Consider the following 24,066-nt stretch of genomic DNA (forward strand, 5'->3'; position numbering starts at 1 on the left):
TTGCTTACTGTGTTGTAGCTTCTTTCTTTGTTTTGTTTTGAGATGCCCAAATGGCTTGCTTGAGTGAGCTAGCTTGATTCTTTTCACCTTTGGAGCTCTGTCATCCTGTCCCCAGATGGTTAGAGCTGTTATCAGGTATATCAACCTAGGAGTCCATTCACTTTTCTAGTATGAGTCCAGCTCAGGTGTCCAGGTAGCTATCATCAAGTGGGTGGTACAGGCTCTGTCCTACAGTCTTAGAGGGGCAGGGGTGATTGGTGTAGGTACCGGTATCTGGTTGCAGCAGGGGGTCACACTCTTAACAAGGCAGGGGGCTGAGAATCATCCCCCACGTGTCTCTGAGGAAAGCATGTCCCTGTTCCCTAGAGAGTACATGTGGGTGGGTTCTATGGACGGACCATGGACACCCAATGCCTTTCGTTGTAAGGACTGGGAGGTTCCAGTTATCCTTTGACCCCTGTCATGGGTGGCTGGGTGACCTGAGTTTGGCTACTAGTCCTTAGGCTCCTGATGTGAGTATGTGAGGATACTGTTTAATAGGCAAAGTAATGTCAGACATCAAACACCCATCTCTCCACCACACAGCAGAAACGGTTGGAGTCTGCCAACAAGGACCTATCCTTCTGAAATAGGCCCACACAGGTCCATGCAGATGGGAAAGGTGCTCAAAGTCCATGGACCATTTATGCCTGGACAGGAGCTGCTTCTGTCCTGAGCTCCCCCAGTTAGTGGAGCTTGCAAATTATCTTTTCCCCAATTGCAAATCTATTCCTTCTCCAAGGCTGGGAGAATGGTTCTAGGTGCTCAACAGGGCCTATCTCAGGCCCAGGGATGTCAGCCGCTGAAGCTGGCCTGGGAGCGGAAGTGGGAGGCACGGTAAAATGTACGCAAGTACTTAGCTTTTGCCAAGAGCACTGTTCTTCTCTGGTTCCAGAGGTTTGAGTAGGCTGTGTGGCTGGCTGCTTCTCCCTAAGGAAACTGCAGCCAAACACTAGTACCACCCCGCCGCCGCCGCTTCTGGGAGTGGTGCCTGAGGGCTCTCCGTGATTCAGTCCAGTAACTCCTCTCCGCTTCTGAACCTCTCTTCCTCCCCCTACCCCTCAGTTCATTTTCTAAGTTTGCCTTTGATGCTCAGGGCTCTTAGCTTGTCATAACTATATTCATTTCACTTGTTTTTTCGGGTCTTTGTTGTAAAGAGGGCTCACCGGAAGCATCTGTCTTTTTGCCATCTTGGCTCTGCCTCTCTAATTTGAAATTCTTTAATGACATCTTTTTATAAGCCATTTCCCATCTATTTATCTTCTTTGGTGAATTATCCAAAACTTTTGCCCATTTTTAAATTGAGTTGTTTTCTTATTGTTGAGTTTTATGAGTTCTTTGTATATTTTGGATAAGAGTCCTTTATCAAATGTTTTGCAAATATTTTCTCCCAGTCTATGCCTTGTCTTTTCATTCTCTTAATTTAAAATAATTTTTAAAAACATTATTCTATGAAGAGAAATGTTTTACATTTGTAAAGAGAAAATGTCCTTTCTTTGTCCTGTAGATTGTACCTTTTATTCTGTTATTCCTGTGGCCTATTATTCTGTGAAAGTCATCCTCCACCAGTAAAGCTTCCTTTGGTTTCAGGACCTGAAAGAGCACCTGGTGGCAGGAGGGCTGTAAAATTAAGAGGAAAGCTAGGATTTGGAATGGCTAGATTTATGTAGAAAGTTTTTTGCTCATAAAGGACATTATTTCCTTGATTCTGCTAGTATGTCTAAATTCTTCATCCTGTGAACTTCTTAGCAGCTTGTTCTCCTACAGGGCTTCGAGCTAGCTAGTTCTGGCTTGAACCTCTGCTAAGAATTTGCATCTCTAACAAGTTCCCTGTGGAGATTTGCATTTCCACCCCAGATACACTGAGTCAGAATCTACATTTTAACAAGATCACCAGGTGATTCTTATGCATAACTTCCTAAGAACTTGTTAGAAATGCAAATTTCAGCAGGGGTTTGTACTGGAAAGAGCCAGCTTGAAGCTCTGGTTCCCTGCACCCTCATTGTCACCTCCCCCTGAAATACTTCAAAAGCCTCCCACCTCCCCCCACTCGAATTTTCCCTGCCACCTCAGGGGTCACACAAATCTTGTCATGCTGCTGCTCAGGTATGATGGCATCCAGAATGATGTCCCACCCCTGCTCATCTCTGGTGTCTCCTCCTCTTACCCCACACACCTGCTCTCCAGCCTCAGCCACACCTATAAGCTGTTGCGTTGGCTGGCTCTCCTCTGGGCTGCCCTCCCTCCAGGACCCAGCCTCAGCGCAAAGGTTGCCCTTCTCCCCTCCACACCATGTTCCCCGTGTAGTAAATGTGCATTGTGACTATACGCCTGTCTTACACACTGATTTCCAGTGCCTCTAGGGAAGCAAGTTTGCGTCTTTGTGGCTGACACTTAATAGGTATTAATAAACATGTGCAGAAAGAAATAATTGAGGGAGGGATGGAGGAAGGAAGGCCTGAGTGTGGGCTTTCTGGTTGGAGCGTAGCTCACAGTGTGCACCTCGGCCATGGGCACAGCAGGTACACTCTCTGTTGGAGCCTCTCCCACCTCAGGCCTTCTTAACCTCCCTTTCTCCCGGGTAGGTAGAGTCCCGGGTGAGCAGGCTCCAGTCCTCATACCACAAAACGGCTTTGGCTTTCCATGTCCACAAATGCAAATGTTCATGCCTCCTCAAGTCATAGGATCATGGCATGCCAGCCTGTCTCACAGACCCCTAGTGTTCCTGTCTCACCCTACACCATCCACCCCTGCACTGCCGCCCCAGAGACACCTGGCCCTTTATGGCACTGACCCTGGCCACAGGTAGTGGATCTGGTTAGTGCCAACAGCTTCCTTTCTTCTGGGCCCTCTTCCAAACCCTCTGAGGATGACTAACTCTGAATGTGGGTGGCTGGAGAGTAAATCTCATTGGAATTAACGCGTGATGATAAATCCCAGGGACCCAGACTGTCATTCCCTGTGGTGGTCCTTCTTTTCAGATTCCTCAAAAGAAGCTGCTAATTGTCAATACTCTTGAGGCTGGTGGGCTGGTGGGCAATTTGAGACATGCAGCATTCACATACATGGCAGACCACAGAGGCATCTCAGGAGCAAACAGAAAGGAGGAACAACTAAAGACGTCCTCTCAGACACTTCTGTTGGCATGGTGAGGGCCAGGTGAGGGAGGAGCAGACCTTTCCATGGGGGCAGGAGGACAGAATAAACCGTGCAGGGAACAGCCTGAACCCATGGGCATCTGGCCCTTCACTTGGCGAATGTCTACCCACTTTCCTGAAAATGATGGAGAAGTTTACTGAGGTGTGGCGTTTGTCCCCCTTTTTTGACAACTTTAGATCTGAACAGTTACCCTTCAAGAGGTTTACCCTGTGGGCAGAGTATGCTCACAACAGGGGTCCCTGCAGTTCTGTTTGTTTGTATGTTTGGTCACAAGGCCTCTAGGCATTAATTCAGACAGACATCACACTACCACCACCTGAAAAAGTCTTCAACGAGGTATCCGGCTTCACGATTGGCCCCAAATGTTCTAATGAGCGTACTGAAAATTATAAGGACTTGGAAATCAGGAAAATGTGGGTAGAAACCCTGCTTCTGCTACTTCTTGGAAATTTGCCAGTGAGTTAGATCAGGGGTCAGCAAAACTTGACTCATGGCCTATTTCTTCATCTGTTTAAGTAAGGCCTCTGCTGCTTACATGCTATACCAGCAAAGCTTCATGGCTATGACAGAGACTGTATGGCCAGCTAAGCTTAAAATATTTACTACCTGGCCCTTTTCCGAAAAGCTTGCTGTCCCTGTGTAAGAGTATTTCATCTCTCTAAGCCTCAGTTTCCTCATGGGTAAAACACATCAAAGAAGTGATACTACAAGAAATAAGTCAGATAATAAATGTGAAAAAGTCAGCCACATCATAGCGTGTAATACATGTGGGAATTTTTAAATTACTATTATTATTTTCGTCTTTCTGTTGTCCATGTCTCTCACAAGTGGGAGAAGGACCCAGCTCCCGTCTGCCCATCTCTCTCTCTCTGTTTCCCTCTTTCCAAAAACACAAAGCCATCAAGTTGAATTCAAATCATGGTGACCCCAAGTGTGTCACAGTAGCACTGTGCTCCATAGGGTTTTCAATGGCTGATTTTTCTCAAGGAGGTCGCCAGGCCTTTATTCCAGGGCACCTCTGGGTGGACTGGAACTTCCAACCACTCAATTAGCAGCCTAGCGTGCTAACTGTTTGCGCCAACTAGGGACTCCATTTTTCTCTTTATTTCTCTTCAATTCAGTCTCCCCCTTACCCTCCCTCTCTCCCAAAGGAGAAACACTACAAGAATAAATATTGTGGTAAAAAATGAGACAGAGCTATGTGAGATCTTCTGAGATGCTCTTTTGCAATAAGAATGAAGAAACTTTCCACATTTGTTAAGGAGAGACACTTTCCTCCTCCCAAGAAGTTTCTTCAACTTCTTTCATATTACAACACTTTATAAATTTCAATTCAGTGTTTCCCTTATCAACTCCATAGCAGCCTTACAATTTGCCTTGCAAAGGAGTTGAAATCCTCAGAATGGATTACAAAAAGAATGCATATCCCTACCAAAACTAAATATATTAAAGCATTTAAATATTTTTAATCAGAATTATTACAAGGTTTAGCACAGAGATAAAATGGCTTCCATGCATGAAGATTTAGAAAGTCTCAGACCTGTGGAAGCTATATTGCTTCCCTCATCTTTACCGCACTTCACAAAGACCACAGCAGAGACAGTTGTCAATTTTTCAATCCTTGTAGTCTTTCAACTAGATTAGTTAGATATGTTTCATGCCAAGTGGCTCTACTGCTTTTATATATTGTAACTAAGAGAAAAGCTCTAAATATAATGAAGAATTGTAAAAACATTCTAGAGAAACCCAGACTTTCTGGATTGTCATTTTGTGACCAGCTATAGCCACAACAAATACACCAAAAATCGTGAGGATGGCACAGGACCTGGCAACATTTTATTCTGTTATACATGATGTCACCATGAGTCAAAGCCTACTCAATGGCAACTAACACCTAACAACAACTCTTGGGTCCACCTTTGTCAGACTGTGGTGGTTTACATGTTGCTACGATGCTGGAAGCTATGCCAACAGTATTTCAAATACCAGCAAGGTCACCCATTGTGGATAGTTTTCAGCAAAGCTTCTATACTAAGACATACTAGTAAAAAAAAGGTCTAGCAATTTACTTCAGAAAATTAGCCAACGAAAGCCCTAGGATCACAGCAGAATATTATCTGATATAGCACTAGAAGATGAGCCCCCTAGATTGGAAAGCACTGAAAACACACAGTGACTGCAACTATGAACTCAAGCATACCAACACTTGTGATGGTGGTGCAGGACCGGGCAACATTTTGTTCTCTTGTGTGTGGCATCCCCGGGAGTCAGAGCCACGGCGATGGCAACTAACAACTACAGCAACTCTTAGGTTATACAATCCAACTCAAACGGGGCAGTATTTTTCCTCAGATGAAAATCCTGGATGACTAGGAGGGCTGTTCTCAGTCAGAATATGGAAAGAGGCAAAAAGCATGGTTTTCCTTCTAGGTCATTGTGATTCTGATCAATACTGTGAGCCTGGAGGGTGGTGTGATGTGAACACATGAGGGGTCAGGAAGCCTGGAGGCCCTTTATGGCCCTTCATAAAGGAAACTCAGTGTCACCTTCAACTCCTCACATCATTATCCCATTAGTGTGGATTGGGGGAAATTTGAGAACCACTGTCCCTGTCTTTGTCTCATCACCTGGTTGTTAACGAGAGCAGCAGTCTGTTGTCATGGCTGACAGAGCAGTGGAATCTATGGGTTCTGATACCTTCCCCCTTGTTGACTACATGGGCTTGGCAAGTGATCTAACTTCTCTTTGGGTCTCTGTTTCCCTATTGGCAAAACAGAGGTCAAAGTCCCCACCTCCAAGCGTTCTCATGAGCTCTAATTGGACAGAGGTTGTAGATATCTAGCACATCACCAGGTGCAAAGCAAGGGATCAACAAACGTTCGTTCCTTCTTCACTTATCTGCTGGTTATGAGCCTCAGACGCACTAAGAAAAATATAAAATTTCTCGACTATTATTTCATTACCCAAAATTCAAGGTCTCATTTGCTTTTTCATTTGTTGGTTTAGGGACTGTTCCTATACAGGAAAAAAAGTCATGTTTGAGATGAGAGACTGTATACATTACGAATGGTCATGTGACCATCTCACTCCATAGCCAAGGAAGGTTATGTTGTAAAGCGCCAGTTTCCAAACTATTTGTGAGAAGACACTTTACATTTCCTGAAAAAATATTAAAATCAACAGAAAGGTTGGACAAATGGATAAGAAGGGAAGTCATGATGTTTGCAGTAAAGATGGTGGGCAGTTAAAGAGACAGTATGAGAACAGCTGGAATCCCTGGGTGGCGCCAACGGTTAATGCCCTCGGCTGCTATCAGAAATGCAGGCGATTCGAGTCCACCCAGAAGCACCTCAGAAGAAAGGCCTCCAAAAAATCAGTCGCCGAAAACCCCATGGAGCACAGTTCTACTCTGGCACACATGGGGTCTCCATGAGTTGGAATCGACTCGGCAGCAGCTGAATTTCTTATGATAGCAGCTATTGGCTGACCACTGCACCAGCTCAAGACAGTGGCTCACAGCATGACGCCGGGGTCGGTCGGCGAGCCTGCAAGCCGGCGAAGACATGCCCTCCTGACAAGACGTGCCTACCGGCACCATAGGGCAGGTAACTACAGCTGGTGCGTACTATGAAAAGCAAAGGCAGGGGGCGCTGTGGGCACTTACAACGAAGGCGCTAGCAAAGGCTTAGCTAAGGAAAGGATGCTTGAACTGACAATGGAAGGATGAGGTGGCTGAACAAGAGAGAAGGAGCTTTTAATGGGAGAGCTTAGCATTTCCCCTCTCTGGGAAGGGAACACCGTTATACTTAACGTCTGAGTAACAGAGATGGCAGGGTAGCTGGGGCACAGAGATGCAGACACAAGACGAGGCAGGAAAGGGCGGGGAGTTGGTCCAGACAGCTACCAGCTCAAAGCCTTCCGAGATGTCCCAGAAGAGCGCCAGTGAGCCGGGTGGTGCTTCCCGGGACCGCGCAGGCTCAGCACTGCTGCTCCGTCTCCGTAGGTAAAGGGAAAGATGTTTTCAGGAAAGGGCAGATCCGGGAAGATTTCAGAAGGAGCGAATCCGGCGCTCCATCAAGAGGAGTCCGCATGTTGCCAAAATCCTGCTTCCCTGGTGATGGATTTCAGAACTCAAAAAGAGGGCTTTATTTGAGTATGCATGAAGGGAATAGTCACCCTGTTTATTCTCATTGCTTTTAAGTATGTTTGAAATTTTTCAAAATAGTGAATATTTTACGTTAAAAAGAAAAAACCGCTTTCTAAACAACCACAGTTTGGTTGTGATCACACTTTTTTTACCTCTGAGAGTACAACCTTTGATTTGCTCTTTGGGGGGGGGGGGCTGTGATTATGCGCTACCTGCCCCTCCCCCTCCCCGGGAGAGGATGGAGACAGGCTCATTCAGTTTGCTGAAGAATCAAAGAATTAGAGCACTTGGTTCAATTCCCTGAACCTCCTCCATCTAGGGAATGAGGCTATAAATCTTATAAAGCATTCTCTGGAGATTTCCAGGATTTCTTGTTTACACACAGACCACAAACAACACGACAGGAGTACAGATTTTATTTCACTGCATTTTGGCATTTGCAGCTCGCACTGAAACCACAAAGCAGCAGAATAGGGGAACAGTGAAGAATTGTGCAAAACTTGAGCATCTGATTCTCTCTTTGGTCTCCCTTCCTTCCTTCCTTCCTTCCTCCCTTCCTTCCTCCCTCCCTCCCTCCCTTCCTCCCTCCCTTCCTTCCTTCCTTCCTCCCTCCCTCCCTCCCTCCCTTCCTTCCCTCTCCCTCCCTCCCACTCTCCCTCCCTTTTCTCTCTCTTTTCTTCTCTCACTCTATCTCTCTTCTCCTCTCTCTCTCCTCTTCTTTCTCTCTCTCTCTGTGCCAGTCCTTAACGTGTGCCAAACTGTGCTAGCCTGGGGACAAAAAAGTAAACAAGGTAGATATTAATCCTTCCCTAAAGTTCCACTCTGGTGAGAAACAAGTAAGTACAAAATGAAGCACAGTTATAAACTGTGACAAATACTCTGAGGAAGAGGGCAGTGTACTTGTTACAAAGACTTGTTCGTGAAGAGAACTAGTTTACACTCAGGGGCTAGAAGTAGCTCCCTCCTAGTCTAGAGGTTTCAAAGTTAAAAAAAGGGCCTCTGGGATTATACCATTTCCAGAGTAAGATCTTATATCTCACTCTCGCCCTTATCCATTACTTCTAAGAGGAAATATGTTTAAATTGAAACAATAGAGTTTTTGCCCACAACTCCTTCCCCTTTCTGAACAAACATACTCCAAGCTACTGTTTTCTGTAATCTAAAATGAACTGTAAGGGATTCTCTGTATCTCTCACTAAAACTGCACGTAAATCCAAAATAGAAGGCCATAGGAAAGCAGGTCACTGGGGTGGAAGTCAGGGCTTACTCAGCTGATGGGTCCTCTTAGCGGGAACTGTGGGAAGCCTTGAAAGCACATCTGGATTTGGAGCAAAGTCACAGGACTCAGGACAGGGTGCAGAAACGGGCCATTAGGGCGGACCAGTCACAAACAATGTACCTTCCTTTCTGCTTTTGAGTTTTATTTGGGTATTAGGCACAGTTGTGAGCTTACATTTGGGTAACATCAATTTGGGCCAACATTATTTTATTAACACAATTATTTAAAAGAAAAAAAAATCAATTCCATGCCATGTTCAATAGGGGACAGGAAATAAGGAAAAGGACAGAGCAGAAGGCAGAGCAGAGACAAAGCAGGAAAGGAGAGACAGACAGACAAAGGAGGGGGAGGAAGGACAGGAGGAGAGGATATGAAGAGAGTCGCCATAAGGGGAAAAGTCATCCAGAAAAAAAGAGGGGAAAAAATACAAAAATTTGCTACTCACTTGGATACATGGTATTATTTTGAAATGTTAGTTCACTGATAATCTAGTGTTAGCCTCATGACCCTTTCAGTGATACAAATCTTTTTTTCAGAATGGACCAGTATCATAGTATTCTGAAAAACTATTTTTTCTATCCACAGTAATTCAAGTGAACAGATTTGAGGGGTTAGAAGTAGCCCTCTCCTAGTCTAAAAAAAAAAAAATTTTTTTTTCTAAAAAAAAATAAAAATAATAAATTTTTTTTTTTTTTTTAGTCTAGAGATCTCAAAATCAACTTGAAGCCAGCTTACAACAATAATGCGTGTGTATACGTATATGTATATGCTCAAAATAATGGACTGTACTGTCATACCAACTCTGCTGTCACTGAATCATCTCATTCAAAGTTAGGCTAAGAGTTCAGGCTGCAGTGCCTCAGGAAATCAAAGTGCATGGACCACTTTGGTGGCAGAGGCCATGCACCAAAATAGCACACATTGTGACATTTTAGTCCAGCTGTGCACAAAGCCCTCTTCTTAGAACAGTGCACCTACCTGGAAATTCATGCCGTCCCTCTTCCCCCCTCCCCCCCCCCCATTCTGGGAAGGGCATTGCACTAACCACGGAGCCAAAAACCAAAACCCACTACCATCGAGTCGATCCCGACTCATAGCAACCCTGTAGGACAGAGTAGAACTGCCCCCACAGAGTTTCCAAGGAGCACCTGGAGGATTCGAACTACCGACCTCTTGGTTAGCAGCCATAGTTCTTAACCACTACACCACCAGGGTTTCCATCTACGGAGGAGGGGGGATAAAGGAAGAAAATTGTGTTCTTTCCAAGACAGAATCGGATTGCTTCTGTGTATCCAACCATGTGTGCATTATGCACACCTAGGTGGTAGGCCATTATCCCACACGCAGCTCTGCAGCTCAGAAAAGGCTCGTAGTTGAGATGCATTTGCTGGCTGATGAGTTGGAAAAGGTTGTTCAAACCTGGGGAGTGTGTGGACTTACCCAGAGAGACATTGAGGAGGGGAGAGGACCAAGGGGAACATCCTAAGAAGTAACAATATCTCAAAGACAAGCAGATGAAAATTAGGAAACCAAAAATAGGAAGAAAATCAGGAAAGAGACAAGGCCCATTAAATAAAGAAGAGGAGAGAGAAAATCAAGTGAAGAGTGTTTCTTGGGATAGAAGAGACTTGTTACATGTTTGTAAGCCCCAGGCAAGGAGATCTTGGAGAGAAAGAGCCTGAATACGTAGAACCCATTGCTGTTGAGTTGATTCTGACTCATAGTGGCCCTATAGGGCAGATTAGAACTGCTCCACAGGGTTTCCAAGGATTCAAACTGCTGATCTTTTGGTTAGTGGTTGAACGCTTAACAACTGGCCATCAGGGCTCCGAATACAGAGAGGGCAGGGGTAATTGGTAGTGTCCATCCTCAAGGAAGCAGAAGGGTTAGATTTGCAGTAGAAGGAGAGTTTTCATCTAAGGCAAGAGGGAGGCAGGAAGAAGAGAAGATAGAGCATTTAACCTCAAAGACAGACTGTTTGTTTTCTGTAAAATTAGATAGTTACACTTGGTAAGCTCTGAGGTCTTATCATCTACTCTAACATTTTAATAAATAACATAATTCCATTTAGTCCCCCATAGCTGCTTTTGTAGCTTGGTCTTTAAAGTTTCCATTGGTGATATGCTGTTCATTATCTTGAAAGAAAATACTGACAGACACGTTATGTGTTTCCTCAGACTATTGAAGGAATCCCTATTTTTAGTATTTTAATGGTGTGGAAAAAATATTGTCCAACATCACTTATGTAATAGTCCACCCTGAATGCATAACCTGAATCTAACTATGAGGACACAGCAGGAAAACACAAAAGAAGAACATACTGTACTTTTTTTTTTTTTTTGAGGTAATATGGTCTTCAAAAAAAAGGTCTATGTCATAAAAGGTAAAGAAAGTCTGTGGAAATGTTCCAGATTAAAGAAATGTAGGAGATTTGACAACTGAATGTAATACCTGATTCTAGACTGGGTCCTGTACCAGAGGGAAAAATTCTGTAAAGGATATTATTGGGTCAATTGATGAAATCGAAACGTTGATGGTGAATTAGAAAAAGTATTGTATCTAGGTTAAATCTTCTGAAGTTGACAACTTCACTGTGGTTATGTAAGACGATATCCTTATTCATAGGAAATAGACACTGATGTATTTTAGGGTAAAGGGCCATGATGCTTGCCACTTACTCTCAATTGCTGGAGAGACAAAGAGAGAGAAAGGGAAAGAAAGCAAAGATGGAACAAATGAGGCAAAATGACACTCTGGTTAAAGGGTACACAGGTGCTTTGTGTACTATTTTTATTCTTCCAACTTTTTTAAAGAAGTTTGAAATGATTTTCAAATAAAAACCTGAAACATGTATCTTAGCTAAGGCATGCTCAGAGTCCTGTGTTCCAGCAGCATGCCGCTGTGCGTCAGAAACACAGGGGAATTATGCTTCAGTGATAATTCCAGGGCTTGCAGAAGGATTCTGGCTAGGAATTCAAAATAAATGAGCTGGGGTTATTTGCTCAAAGAGCAGAAGAACGCTGCGCTTCACGGCAGGTGTAAATTTGTAATGAGGAGGGCTGAGGGACTTATTTAACTCTAAAATGGTCCCATATTTTCAATTCAGGCATGTATTTGTCTTGCAAAAATTAATTGCTTGGCTAGACTGACTAAAGAAATACAGGAAAGGAAACAAATAACCCGAATAAGAAATGAGAAGGGCCACATCACAACAGACCCAACTGAAATTAAAAGAATCATATCAGAGTATTACGAAAAATTGTATTCTAACAAATTTGCAAACCTAGAAGAAATGGATGAATTCCTGGAAAAACACTACCTACCTAAACTAACACAATCAGAAGTAGAACAACTAAATAGACCCATAACAAAAAAAGAGATTGAAACGGTAATCAAAACACTCCCAACAAAAAAAAGCCCTGGCCCGGATGGCTATACTGCAGAGTTCTACCAAACTTTCAGAGAAGAGTTAACACCACTACTACTAAAGGTATTTCAAAGCATAGAAAATGACGGAATACCACCTAACTCATTCTATGAAGCCACCATTTCCCTGATACCAAAACCAGGTAAAGACATCACAAAAAAAGAAAATTACAGACTTATATCCCTCATGAACATAGATGCAAAAATCCTCAACAAAATTCTAGCCAATAGAATCCAACAACATATCAAAAAAATAATTCACCATGACCAAGTGGGATTTATACCAGGTATGCAAGGCTGGTTTAATATTAGAAAAACCATTAATGTAATCCACCATATAAATAAAACAAAAGACAAAAACCACATGATCTTATCAATTGATGCAGAAAAGGCATTTGACAAAGTCCAACACCCATTCATGATAAAAACTCTCAGCAAAATAGGAATTGAAGGAAAATTCCTCAACATAATAAAGGGCATCTATACAAAGCCAACAGCCAACATCATTCTAAATGGAGACAGCCTGAAAGCATTTCCCTTGAGAACGGGAACCAGACAAGGATGCCCTTTATCACCGCCCTTATTCAACATTGTGCTAGAGGTCCTAGCCAGAGCAATTAGGCTAGACAAAGAAATAAAGGGCATCTGGATTGGCAAGGAGGAAGTAAAATTATCTCTATTTGCAGATGACATGATCTTATACACAGAAAACCCTAAGGAATCCTCCAGAAAACTACTGAAACTAATAGAAGAGTTTGGCAGAGTCTCAGGTTATAAGATAAACATACAAAAATCACTTGGATTCCTCTACATCAACAAAAAGAACATCGAAGAGGAAATAACCAAATCAATACCATTCACAGTAGCCCCCAAGAAGATAAAATACTTAGGAATAAATCTTACCAAAGATGTAAAAGACCTATACAAGGAAAACTACAAAGCACTACTACAAGAAATTAAAAAAGGACATACTTAAGTGGAAAAACATACCTTGCTCATGGATAGGAAGACTTAACATAGTAAAAATGTCTATTCTACCAAAAGCCATCTATACATACAATGCACTTCCGATCCAAATTCCAATGTCATTTTTTAATTTGATAGAGGAGCAAATCACCAACTTCATATGGAAGGGAAAGAACCCTCGGATAAGCAAAGCATTACTGAAAAAGAAGAAGAAAGTGGGAGGCCTCACTCTACCTGATTTCAGAAGCTATTATACAGCCACAGTAGTCAAAACAGCCTGGTACTGGTACAACAACAGGCACATAGACCAGTGGAACAGAATTGAGAACCCAGATATAAATCCATCCACATATGAGCAGCTGATATTTGACAAAGGCCCAGTGTCAGTTAATTGGGGAAAAGATTGTCTTTTCAACAAATGGTGCCAGCATAACTGGATATCCATTTGCAAAAAAATGAAACAGGATCCATACCTTATACCATGCACAAAAACTAAATCCAAGTGGATCAAAGACCGAAACATAAAGACTAAAACGATAAAGATCATGAAAGAAAAAATAGGGACAACCTTAGGAGCCCTAATACAAGGCATAAACAGAATACAAAACATTACCAAAAATGACGAAGAGAAACCAGATAACTGGGAGCTCCTAAAAATCAAACACCTATGCTCATCTAAAGACTTCACCAAAAGAGTAAAAAGACCACCTACAGACTGGGAAAGAATTTTCAGCTATGACATCTCCGACCAGCACCTGGTCTCTAAAATCTATATGATTCTGTCAAAACTCAACCACAAAAAGACAAACAACCCAATCAAGAAGTGGGCAAAGGATATGAACACACACTTCACTAAAGAAGATATTCAGGCAGCTAACAGATACATGAGAAAATGCTCTCGATCATTAGCCATTAGAGAAATGCAAATTAAAACTACGATGAGATTCCATCTCACTCCAACAAGGCTGGCATTAATCCAAAAAACACAAAATGATAAATGTTGGAGAGGCTGTGGAGAGATTGGAACTCTTATACACTGCTGGTGGGAATGTAAAATGGTACAACCACTTTGGAAATCCATCTGGCGTTATCTTAAACAGTTAGAAATAGAACTACCATACAACCCAGAAATCCCACTCCTCGGAATATACACTAGAGATACAAGAGCCTTCACACAAACAGATATATGCACACCCATGTTTATTGCAGCTCTGTTTACAATAGCAAAAAGCTGGAAGCAACCAAGGTGTCCATCAACGGATGAATGGGTAAATAAATTGTGGTATATTCACACAATGGAATACTACGCATCGATAAAGAACAGTGACGATTCTGTGAAACATTTCATAACATGGAGGAACCTGGAAGGCATTATGCTGAGCGAAATTAGTCAGAGGCAAAAGGACAAATATTGTATAAGACCACTATTATAAGATCTTGAGAAATAGTATAAACTGAGAAGAACACATACTTTTGTGGTTACGAGGGGGGGAGGGAGGGAGGGTGGGAGAGGGTTTTATACTGATTAATTAGTAGATAAGAACTGCTTCAGGTGAAGGGAAGGACAATACTCAATACATGGAAGGTCAGCTCAACTGGACTGGACCAAAAGCAAAGAAGTTTCCGGGATAAAATGAATGCTTCAAAGGTCAGCGGAGCAAGGGCGGGGGTTTGGGGACCATGGTTTAAGGGGACTTCTAAGTCAATTGGCCAAATAATTCTATTGTGAAAACATTCTGCATCCCACTTTGAAATGTGGTGTCTGGGGTCTTAAATGCTAACAAGTGGCCATCTAAGATGCATCTATTGGTCTCAACCCACCTGGATCAAAGGAGAATGAAGAACACCAAGGTCACACGATAACTAAGAGCCCAAGAGACAGAAAGGGCCACATGAACCAGAGACCTACATCATCCTGAGACCAGAAGAACTAGTTGGTGCCCAGCCACAATCGACGACTGCCCTGACAGGGAGCACAATAGAGAACCCCTAAGGGAGCAGGAGATCAGTGGGATAATGCAGACCCCAAATTCTCACAAAAAGACCATACTTAATGGTCTGACTGAGACTAGAGGAATCCCGGCGGTCATGGTCCCCAAACCTTCTGTTGGCCCAGGACAGGAACCATTCCCGAAGACAACTCCTCAGACATGAAAGGGACTGGACAGTGGGTAGGAGAGAGATGCTGATGAAGAGTGAGCTAATTATATCAGGTGGACACTTGAGACTGTGTTGGCTTCTCCTGTCTGGAGCGGGGATGGGAGGATAGAGAGAGTTGGAAACTGGCAAAATTGTCACGAAAGGAGAGACTGGAAGGGCTGACTCATTGGGGGAGAGCAAGTGGGAGTACGGAGTAAGGTGTATATAAACTTATATGTGACAGTCTGAGTTGATTTGTAAACGTTCACTTGAAGCTCAAGAAAAGTTAATTAAAAAAATTAATTGCTAAATAGATCAAGAAGCAAACTATCATTTATTCTAATCATTCCAAAAGCAAAAGAAATTCATAAAGGGAAGGGGCATGATGGATGTGAAATTTCCTTTAGTAAAGATTTTTTTAATTGTAAGATACATAGAAAGCAAAACTGATGGAAACTCATGTTTTACTTCCAGAATATTGTCTTAACAAGTTTCCGGAGTGTCAAAGATGGGCTGAATCACTCTTAGCACATGCAGTAGAAAGGGGAAAGATTAATGGGCAATTTGTACAAGGCTAATGTTTTAATTTTTTAAACCTAACAACAATGTGCACTTGAAGTTTTTTACTATTTTTTCACTGCTTTGAAAAAGAGTCTTAAGTAGCATCTTCCTGTATAAACTGGAGGAGCCCTGGTTGTGTAGTACTTAACAGTTTGGCTGCTAACCAAAAGGTTAGCAGTTCGAATCCACCAGCTGCTCCTTGGAAACCCTATGGGGCAGTTCTACCCTGTCCTAAAGGGTCGCTGTGAGTTGGAATCAATTTGATGGCAGCGGGTTTGGTTTTTTTTTGGTTTGTACAAATTGGTATAGCTGTTCTGACTACCCTGATCAAGTCGAGCTGGCTGTTTCTCTTGTTTGCACAAATCTGGCTGACAATGTGGAGCCCTGGTGGCACAGTGATTAAGAGCTTGGCTCCTAGCCAAAAGGTCAGCAATTTGAATCCATCAGCTACTCCTTGGAAACCCTATGGGAGAGTTCTACTGTGTCCTATAGTGCTGCTGTGAGTCATAGACCACTTAAGGGCAATAAATTTGGTTTTGGTTTCTGGCCAACAGTGCAGAACCTCTTCCTGAAGATGGCGCTATGAGAAGCAGCATCTGAAAGGCCAATGCCTGCACCTGAAAGGGGGAGGGGACTTCTGTAGAAAAAGCTCTAAAATCATTAAAAAAAAAAAAATAGTCTAGTGAAGAAGCTACACATGTACAAATGGTACATCCAGGGAGCTAGGTCATGGGAGGTCCATGCCACACAAAGGTGTTGAAATAAAAATGGCACGGCCCTTTGTTCTTACATCCTAAGCTCATAATAAATGTTGTTCACAGTCACAATTCCATCACCTTTACTTTCCATCCTTCCCCCTTTTCCTTCATTTTTTTGTTTTCCTTCTTCCCTCTCATTTCACTACTGAATTTATTTTGTAGTTGATGTAACCGTCTTCTGCCACATAGGGATTATATTATCATCTAGAAATGTGCCTGGGACTTGTGGTCATGACAGAGTTGTGTGCTGGCCAGCCAGAAATGGAAGATCCCATGCAAGATGCCCAGGTGTTCTGCTGGCTTTATTGGGAGTTACTATGATGAGTGGCTGTTGGAAAATATTTCCTTTATAATAATTGGGCTTTTTTTGGAGTTCACCATAGTCACAGAGGATGTGTGAAGAGTGATGACTGAGATTTATGTTTTCTATCAATCAGCGAGGCCTTTTCCCACAAGTCATTTTTTTTAAAAATTAACATTTAATCCTCATAAAAAAATGACGGCTTTTCCCTACTGAAATATAAAAGTGCCAATTCCATCATAAGCTCTTGGCAGTCATCACAGCTTCTATTATTTACAAAGGGGGAGAAAGACTGTCATGTGCCCTGATGATGATTAGAGTAGATCTGGACCTCTGAACACAACAGAGCATTCTTCGCCTTGGAAAGTCTCTGTATGGCCCCTTCAGGAAGCAGCTGCAAGGCATGTGGACACTGAATCTCAGGGACAAAGTGAACCCCTCAGAAGCTGTCTCCTAAAGGAGGCCGTGTGTGTTTTTAGGTGAACCTGTCCATGTCTGGACCTAGGATGCAACGTTGGAGACACAGAAGTTGGAGCAAGTGTAGAGGAGAGCAATAAAAATGATTTCAAAAATTGGGAATCATAATTTTAGAGGAAACTCTAAACAAATGGAGTTAATATAATACAGAGAAGGGGTGGCTGAGAAGTGATTTCAGTGCAGCCTTTCATTTAAGAAAGGATAAGATGAATGGCAGTGAGCACGCATTCCTTTTTAAGGGCAAGGCAGCAAGGACAGTGAGGGGTCAGACAAAAGCTGTAGGTAGAGTACTGGGTGATACTAGGTAACAAACTGCACACCAAGAACACCAAAAACATTATAAGCATGTTATAGACTCCTTTTCTTTTGTGAATAAATCACATTTATTCTTGCTTAAAAGCAGACAGCCCCTCAAGATTCCTGTGGTTATTTATCCCTTTCAATCACAGAATCTCAAGGCTGGCAAGGAACCTTGGGGATCATCCACTTTATAAATGAGGACAACCATTTAAATGATTATCCAAGATCACGCATTTAATAAGTAGCAAAGTTAAAACAAAAACTCTGTTCTGTAACCCAGTCCACTGTTTTTGTTTTTTGGGGTTTTTTTTTTTTTCACCCACTAATCAAAATCACCTGCTTAGTGTATTCACACCAAATACACACAATTAAAGTTCCACCGCCTTCTCCAGATCCCATGTTGATTTCAAGTGGCATTCCCATTACCTCCGTGACAGCTCTGTATAGTTGGCACCACACAGAGGACAGATACTGGTATCCTCATTTGAGTGTTTTGTTTGGTTACAACTCAAAAAACGTATAACTATTCTCTGAGGTCACAGCTAGCCTGTCCAAAGCCCCCAGTGCCAATTGACTTACTTTCTGGGGACACCATTACATTTGACTTTTGACAGAATTTCTTCCTGTTTGCCTTTTAGGTTTCACAGCGGCAGCCTCCCTTGTGTCTTTGGCTTGGGCCTTGGCTTCTTATCAGAAGGCCCTCCGGGACTCTCGCGATGACAAGAAGCCCATCAGCTACATGGCCGTCATCATCCAGTTTTGCTGGCACTTCTTCACCATTGCGGCGAGAGTCATCACATTTGCTCTCTTTGCCTCAGTGTTCCAGCTGTACTTTGGGATCTTCATCGTCCTGCACTGGTGCATCATGACCTTCTGGATCGTCCACTGTGAGACAGAATTCTGTATCACCAAATGGGAAGAGATTGTGTTTGACATGGTGGTAGGGATAATCTACATCTTCAGCTGGTTCAATGTCAAGGAAGGTCGGACACGCTGCAGGCTCTTCATTTACTACTTCGTGATCCTCCTGGAAAACACAGCCCTGAGTGCCCTCTGGTACCTCTACAAGGCTCCCCAGATTGCAGATGCGTTTGCCATCCCCGCCCTGTGTGTGGTGTTCAGCAGCTTTTTAACTGGCGTTGTTTTTATGCTGATGTATTATGCCTTCTTTCACCCCAATGGACCCAGGTTTGGGCAGTCGCCGAGCTGTGCTTGTGAGGATCCAGCAGCTGCCTTCACTCTGCCTCCGGAAGTGGCCACAAGCACTCTACGGTCCATCTCCAACAACCGCAGTGTGGCCAGTGACCGTGATCAGAAATTTGCTGAGCGGGATGGGTGTGTGCCTGTCTTTCAGGTGAGGCCGACAGCCCCATCCACGCCATCCTCTCGCCCCCCACGGATTGAAGAATCAGTCATTAAAATTGACCTGTTCAGGAATAGGTATCCAGCATGGGAGAGGCACGTTTTGGACCGAAGCCTCCGAAAGGCCATTTTAGCTTTCGAATATTCCCCGTCTCCTCCGAGGTTGCAGTACAAAGATGATGCCCTTATTCAGGAGCGGTTGGAGTATGAGACTACTTTATAGAGCAGAAGAATTTGCAGGAGCCACCGGGTCCAGTGAAAGATTGACAGTGGGCTGTGGCAATAATGGAACTTCATCCTAGAGTAGGGCAAGCAGCTGTGACCTTCTCAGTCCAGCCGTCATCATGACTATGGTTTGATCCATTGTAGCTGACTAGCTGGTGTTGGCCTCCTGTCCAAACAGCAGCCCCAAGAGCCTCAGCTACTCCACCTGAAGGAGCAACCCAGCACAGGACTCCTCGTTGTTACCAAGCTTCTGCACAGTCTTTCAACGCATCCACCAGAGGGTAGTCATGATGGAAAATTTGCCTCAAATCCATAGGGTGTTTTGATAGAGTAAACTGATCTTTACATAAAGATACATTCAGTCGCACACACACAAACACACACACACATGACAGCAGTCTTCTGTCAAAATAGTGTTGGTGATTTTTCTTGATGCAAAGCTCTGGAACACATACGCACACACACAAAAAGAGAGAGAATATAACCTTCAAGACTCCAGGAAAAAAAAATAGCACTACTTAGAAAATAATTCATAAAAACATTTTCTTATTAGGAAATAATACCATGTGTGAAAAGCCTACCCGATGGACAGTCCACTCAAGTGTGTTTACATATGTATTCGAATTGAGTGAATGGTTAGTTTTCTACACATTTGACGGTTTATATTTTATTTTACATTTTCCGTTGGGAACATCCTTTATGACAGAAATCCTATGCAGCACATTTATGGTTTTCAGTAAGAAGAAGGAGCTCACCAACTTAGTGATGTAAACAAATGATAATCATGATTCAGTATTCAGTTGCAGAAATTTAATAAATACAAAGGGAAGAAGTGGGAAAAAGGCAAAAGGAGAGTCTGATTCTACACTGGGGTGGCTCCACTGGAATGACAGGCAGGATGGCAGGATGGACCAGGGTTCAGGATGCTGGATGCATGACTCTGTGGGAATGCAAGCAGGCGTGACAAGAGACCACAACGTTGCCATACCTTTCTAGTGCCAAACACTGAGTACCCGCAAGACTGATATGGAAGCCAGATGGACTGAGCGCCACAGAAGCGGATGCAAGAATGAACAATGAAGTTCTCCACTATGTACAGACGTTCTTCCCCAATCTAAGGTCAACCTGATGTGTTTTTAGAGGCTTTGGGACACATTTTAGTAAGTATGAGCAGACAAATGCAGTGAAATATGCTATGAGAACTCTCTCCTGAACTGACTGAGGGCTTATCACTATATCCAGCTCAAATTTGTACGTATTTGAATTATTTGTAAAGTTGCACTCTTACAAGCTTCTGGGTTTCAAATACCTCCGTACAGCAAGTAAAAGTCACCCTGCTTTCTGTTCTGTGTCCTCCTGTCATGGTGCTTTTTGTTGCATTAAAAGTGCCGGTCAAACTTTGATAGTATTTTTTTATAGTTGGTGCAGAGTGGAATAACTCATGGATTATTTCAATATTTTTGTAATAAAAAAATATAGGGTATACATATAGGTGTCATCACTTTTTTTATAGACCTGGAATTGTTTCAGCATCATAGTTTCAGTATCATAATCACTTGGGATGTCAGAGTCTGGTCCCCAAATCCCATCCACCTGCTTCTGCAGATTGAAAGCACTTGTCTCTTGGAAGATCACTTGACTTTTCAATATTGGTGCACCCAGGAACCTGGCCAGGGGTGCTATCAGAATATCAGGTGAAGAGAGAATCCACTTAACTAGAAAGGGCTTGTCGAGACTGGCCAATGTTTCCCAGGAAATCAAAGATGTAAATGCTTACTTTCATCTGTCCCTCATGGCAACCTGACCACAGTGGAAGATGTCTTAAACTGCCTCCCCTGTTTTATTTTAACCCAGCTGATAAATATTAGTCAAGTCACCAAAAAAGGAGGGGAAAAAGTTAGTTTAACTTAATTATTCAATTATTTGGACTGGCTTAATACGGTCAACTTCTATAGCCACCACCTGTAATGCGTGCATAACACAGAGGCCGCTGGCCCCATGATGATATTTGCAGGAAGGGGCAGAAGCCTCAACTTAAGACTTCTTTTGGTATAAAGCCCCAGAGCAATTTTTTTTAAATCAACAATTTTTATTAGTAGATGTACTTCCGTAGTACTCCGTGTCTTGATCCTCCAAGCAAGATTTCCACTCAAAAATAATAACCTTTGCTCGGATATGGGAAGATGGCGTACCCACCAGTAAAGGCCCAGGAATATGCTCTGCTTTTCAGCACAATCACCGTTTTAGAAGGAAAAAAGTTGATTATGTTGGCAAATTCTTTACTCTCGCGCAGAACCATGAGTTACTGGCTTCATTATTTCCAAGAACACTTTTTACGTGATAATCTTTGGAAATCGAATTGCTCAGCAGAACCTTTGACTCCATGAGTAAATAACAGATTACAATCTAATAATGTCAATCAACACAAAACCCAACAAGCTCACTCTTCAATCATGTAAGTTCTAAATTATTTTCAACTTGATCCCTAATTTACCATGTTAAAAGTCAACACAAGTACTATGTAAATCGGAAATAATGTGCTGTTTGTATTGAGGTGAAAACGATGGTCAGGAAGGTACAAGAATTTTTGTAATTTTTCAATGACTTCCCAAATACTCTAAATACTCTGTTATGGGACGTACTTGAAGGATATGTTTTACTTAGTAAAAAATTATTGGTAAGCAAATGACATCTCTACCATATTATAAATTACAAACTTTTTCAAAAGATTAAAAAAAAGTTTACTTAAAAAAAATCATGATTTAATCTTACCTGCATGTTTCACTGTCGTTGTGGTAGTAACAACTTTTACTAGTTTCTAAAAAAAAAAAAAAAATATAGAAAAGAAGAGAGTCCAAAGTATTATGGTTTAAAGAGACATCATCAATGTACAAAGGAACAAAGTTTGACTTTTTATTTACAGTTTAATTCTTAAGGTTTCATTTTCAATCTGCTAATAAACCCCCTACAGAAAGTAACTAACTGTAGAATCCAAAAGGGCTGAGCTATTGTTAGCATACAAATTGGAAATGCCATACTCTTTACTGTGGACTCAAATCTCCTGGGTCTGAAGTCCACTTTGAGTCCTTTAATAGGGGGGATTTGCCTGTTAGTACCTGGTTTTTGCATAGGGTCATGACATTTTCTTTAAAGGAAGAATAAGGTTTTTGTTGTTGTTTTTACTTTCAGACTGACATTCCTAAATGAAAGCATATATATAGAAGGAAGAATTTTCCATGTAAGTCAAAGTTTGGCTCCCCCAAATAACTGTCTTTAAATCAACTCTTTGGGCTTTTGTGCCGTCCTACTTAGTCCTGTGTTATCTAGCTCAGTAATATTCACTTTGTAGACCCTCAGTTATTATTCTTTGATGGTAATTCTGTTAACCCAAGAAATGAGAAACATTATCTTACTAGCATGGCAAGAATATGGAATTCAAGTATTAGCAAAACGTAAAATACAAAGATAATCCAAATATAAAAGTATAATTAAAGTATTTCTGCTTAAAATGGCCAAGTTGTATAGTCACCACCTGTATATGCATATAATTTGTTTACCAAATATTTCTAAATCTCCAGTTTATTTTGCTTTATGAATAAATGAAGTGATAGCATTTTCCAATTAAAAGTGAGTAGGAATCATTGAAATCTCAGTGACTCTTTTTAAAAAATTATATGTATGTACATATAAGTATCTAATCAGACTTTTCCAACTAAATAACAGAAACAAAAAGGATAAAGTGTAGACTGCCCTTAAATATGTATAAATTGCTATGCTGTTGACAAATGAAATATTAGATCATAAGCTTTTTCCTACTCCTTTTTCAGCTACAGCCCAGGCTTACAGTCCATGGCTCTAAGACATCAACCCATTTGTGATTCTGAGTTGGAAAGACCTAGGTACATCACTCCTTAATGATCTCATCTGTTGAGCAGCTGAGCAGCATAGTTTTGAGTCATTTCAAAGTTTCTTTCTCTGAACAGATTGAATTGAGCGAAGAAAAACTCCTGGTGCCTTAGCCAGAATTGTGTGAGGCCACACATTTGCTTTTAAGTGTACCAAATGCCACTGAGCGGAAACGCGTTCTGACATAATGTTTAGACGAGAATCCAGAGGTGTTTTTTCCTAATGAGCCCTTTTCTGTACTACATACATGCTCCCCTTGTATTCTGCACACATCTTTGCCATTAGCCATTACTGATTCTATATAAAGCTTGGACGAGACCAGACGCCTGCATTTTTTATGCTTCTAAGGCGAACTCCTTAAAGCCTTTTTAAAAATAGCCCAGATTGTCTTTCAAAAATATAGCTCAGGGCTGCTGTGGTACATGGCGAAAACCCACCAGGACTTCGGTGGCTATTTTTGTAATTCCAGGGCCAGCTGCAGATCAGCTCAGGTTCAGTCTTCTGCAGCAATCCGAAGTCACTTTGCAAAACCATCAGAACTATTGCGTCTGCCAGCTGCCACCAATCTTTCTCCTTTCCCCACCCGAAGCTCAAGCATTGCAAAATGGCTAGGATGGACCATTTCATCCACCGCCACCCCCGCCCCCGCCCTCCCCATTCCTGTCTTTTGTCCCGACCTGTTCCAGCCATCAGATTATCTTCACATTTCTGTTGCTTCTACTCTCCTCACACAGCTCCCGGGGGCAGAGTTGGGCTACGCAGTGAACTCCGAGTTCTCTCTATCCACTTCCGCCCTGTCCAGTTGCTGCCCTACAGATGGGTACGTGGCAAGACTCAAGATGTGCCTGTGATTAACAGCTTCAGCAGGATAATTACTCATGCTAAAGTGAAACTCTGCAGAATGTGGGTGGAATTGTATAAAAACACAATGAGCCATTTAATTTTGCTAATTGTAGCAATTAGGGTCGCTCACATGCAGCCTGCTCTCCCCGCAGAGCGCCAAATGGAGTAAATGGCGACC

The 24,066-nt window shown here is 42.3% G+C and overlaps 1 protein-coding gene across 2 annotated transcripts in view; it reads left to right on the forward strand.

The window, feature by feature from the left end:
- The window catches only part of XKR4 (XK related 4), a 167,016-nt gene extending 144,470 nt beyond the window's left edge, over nucleotides 1-22,546 (forward strand). The window contains exons 2-3 of one of the 2 annotated variants that reach the window (XR_010318253.1): nucleotides 18,191-21,594; nucleotides 22,329-22,546. Coding sequence is in view for 1 of the 2 variants with exons in the window: in XM_023538864.2 (XP_023394632.2) it covers nucleotides 18,191-19,137 (947 nt within the window). In the remaining variant the exon portion in view is untranslated. Of the gene's footprint in view, nucleotides 1-18,190; nucleotides 21,664-22,328 lie in introns of those variants that run through there. The other variant, XM_023538864.2, reaches the window with a different exon arrangement.
- Nucleotides 22,547-24,066: the final 1,520 nt, after the last annotated feature.

The sequence above is a fragment of the Loxodonta africana genome, chromosome 18 (assembly GCF_030014295.1).
Source record: "Loxodonta africana isolate mLoxAfr1 chromosome 18, mLoxAfr1.hap2, whole genome shotgun sequence".
Taxonomy (NCBI): Eukaryota; Metazoa; Chordata; class Mammalia; order Proboscidea; family Elephantidae; genus Loxodonta; species Loxodonta africana.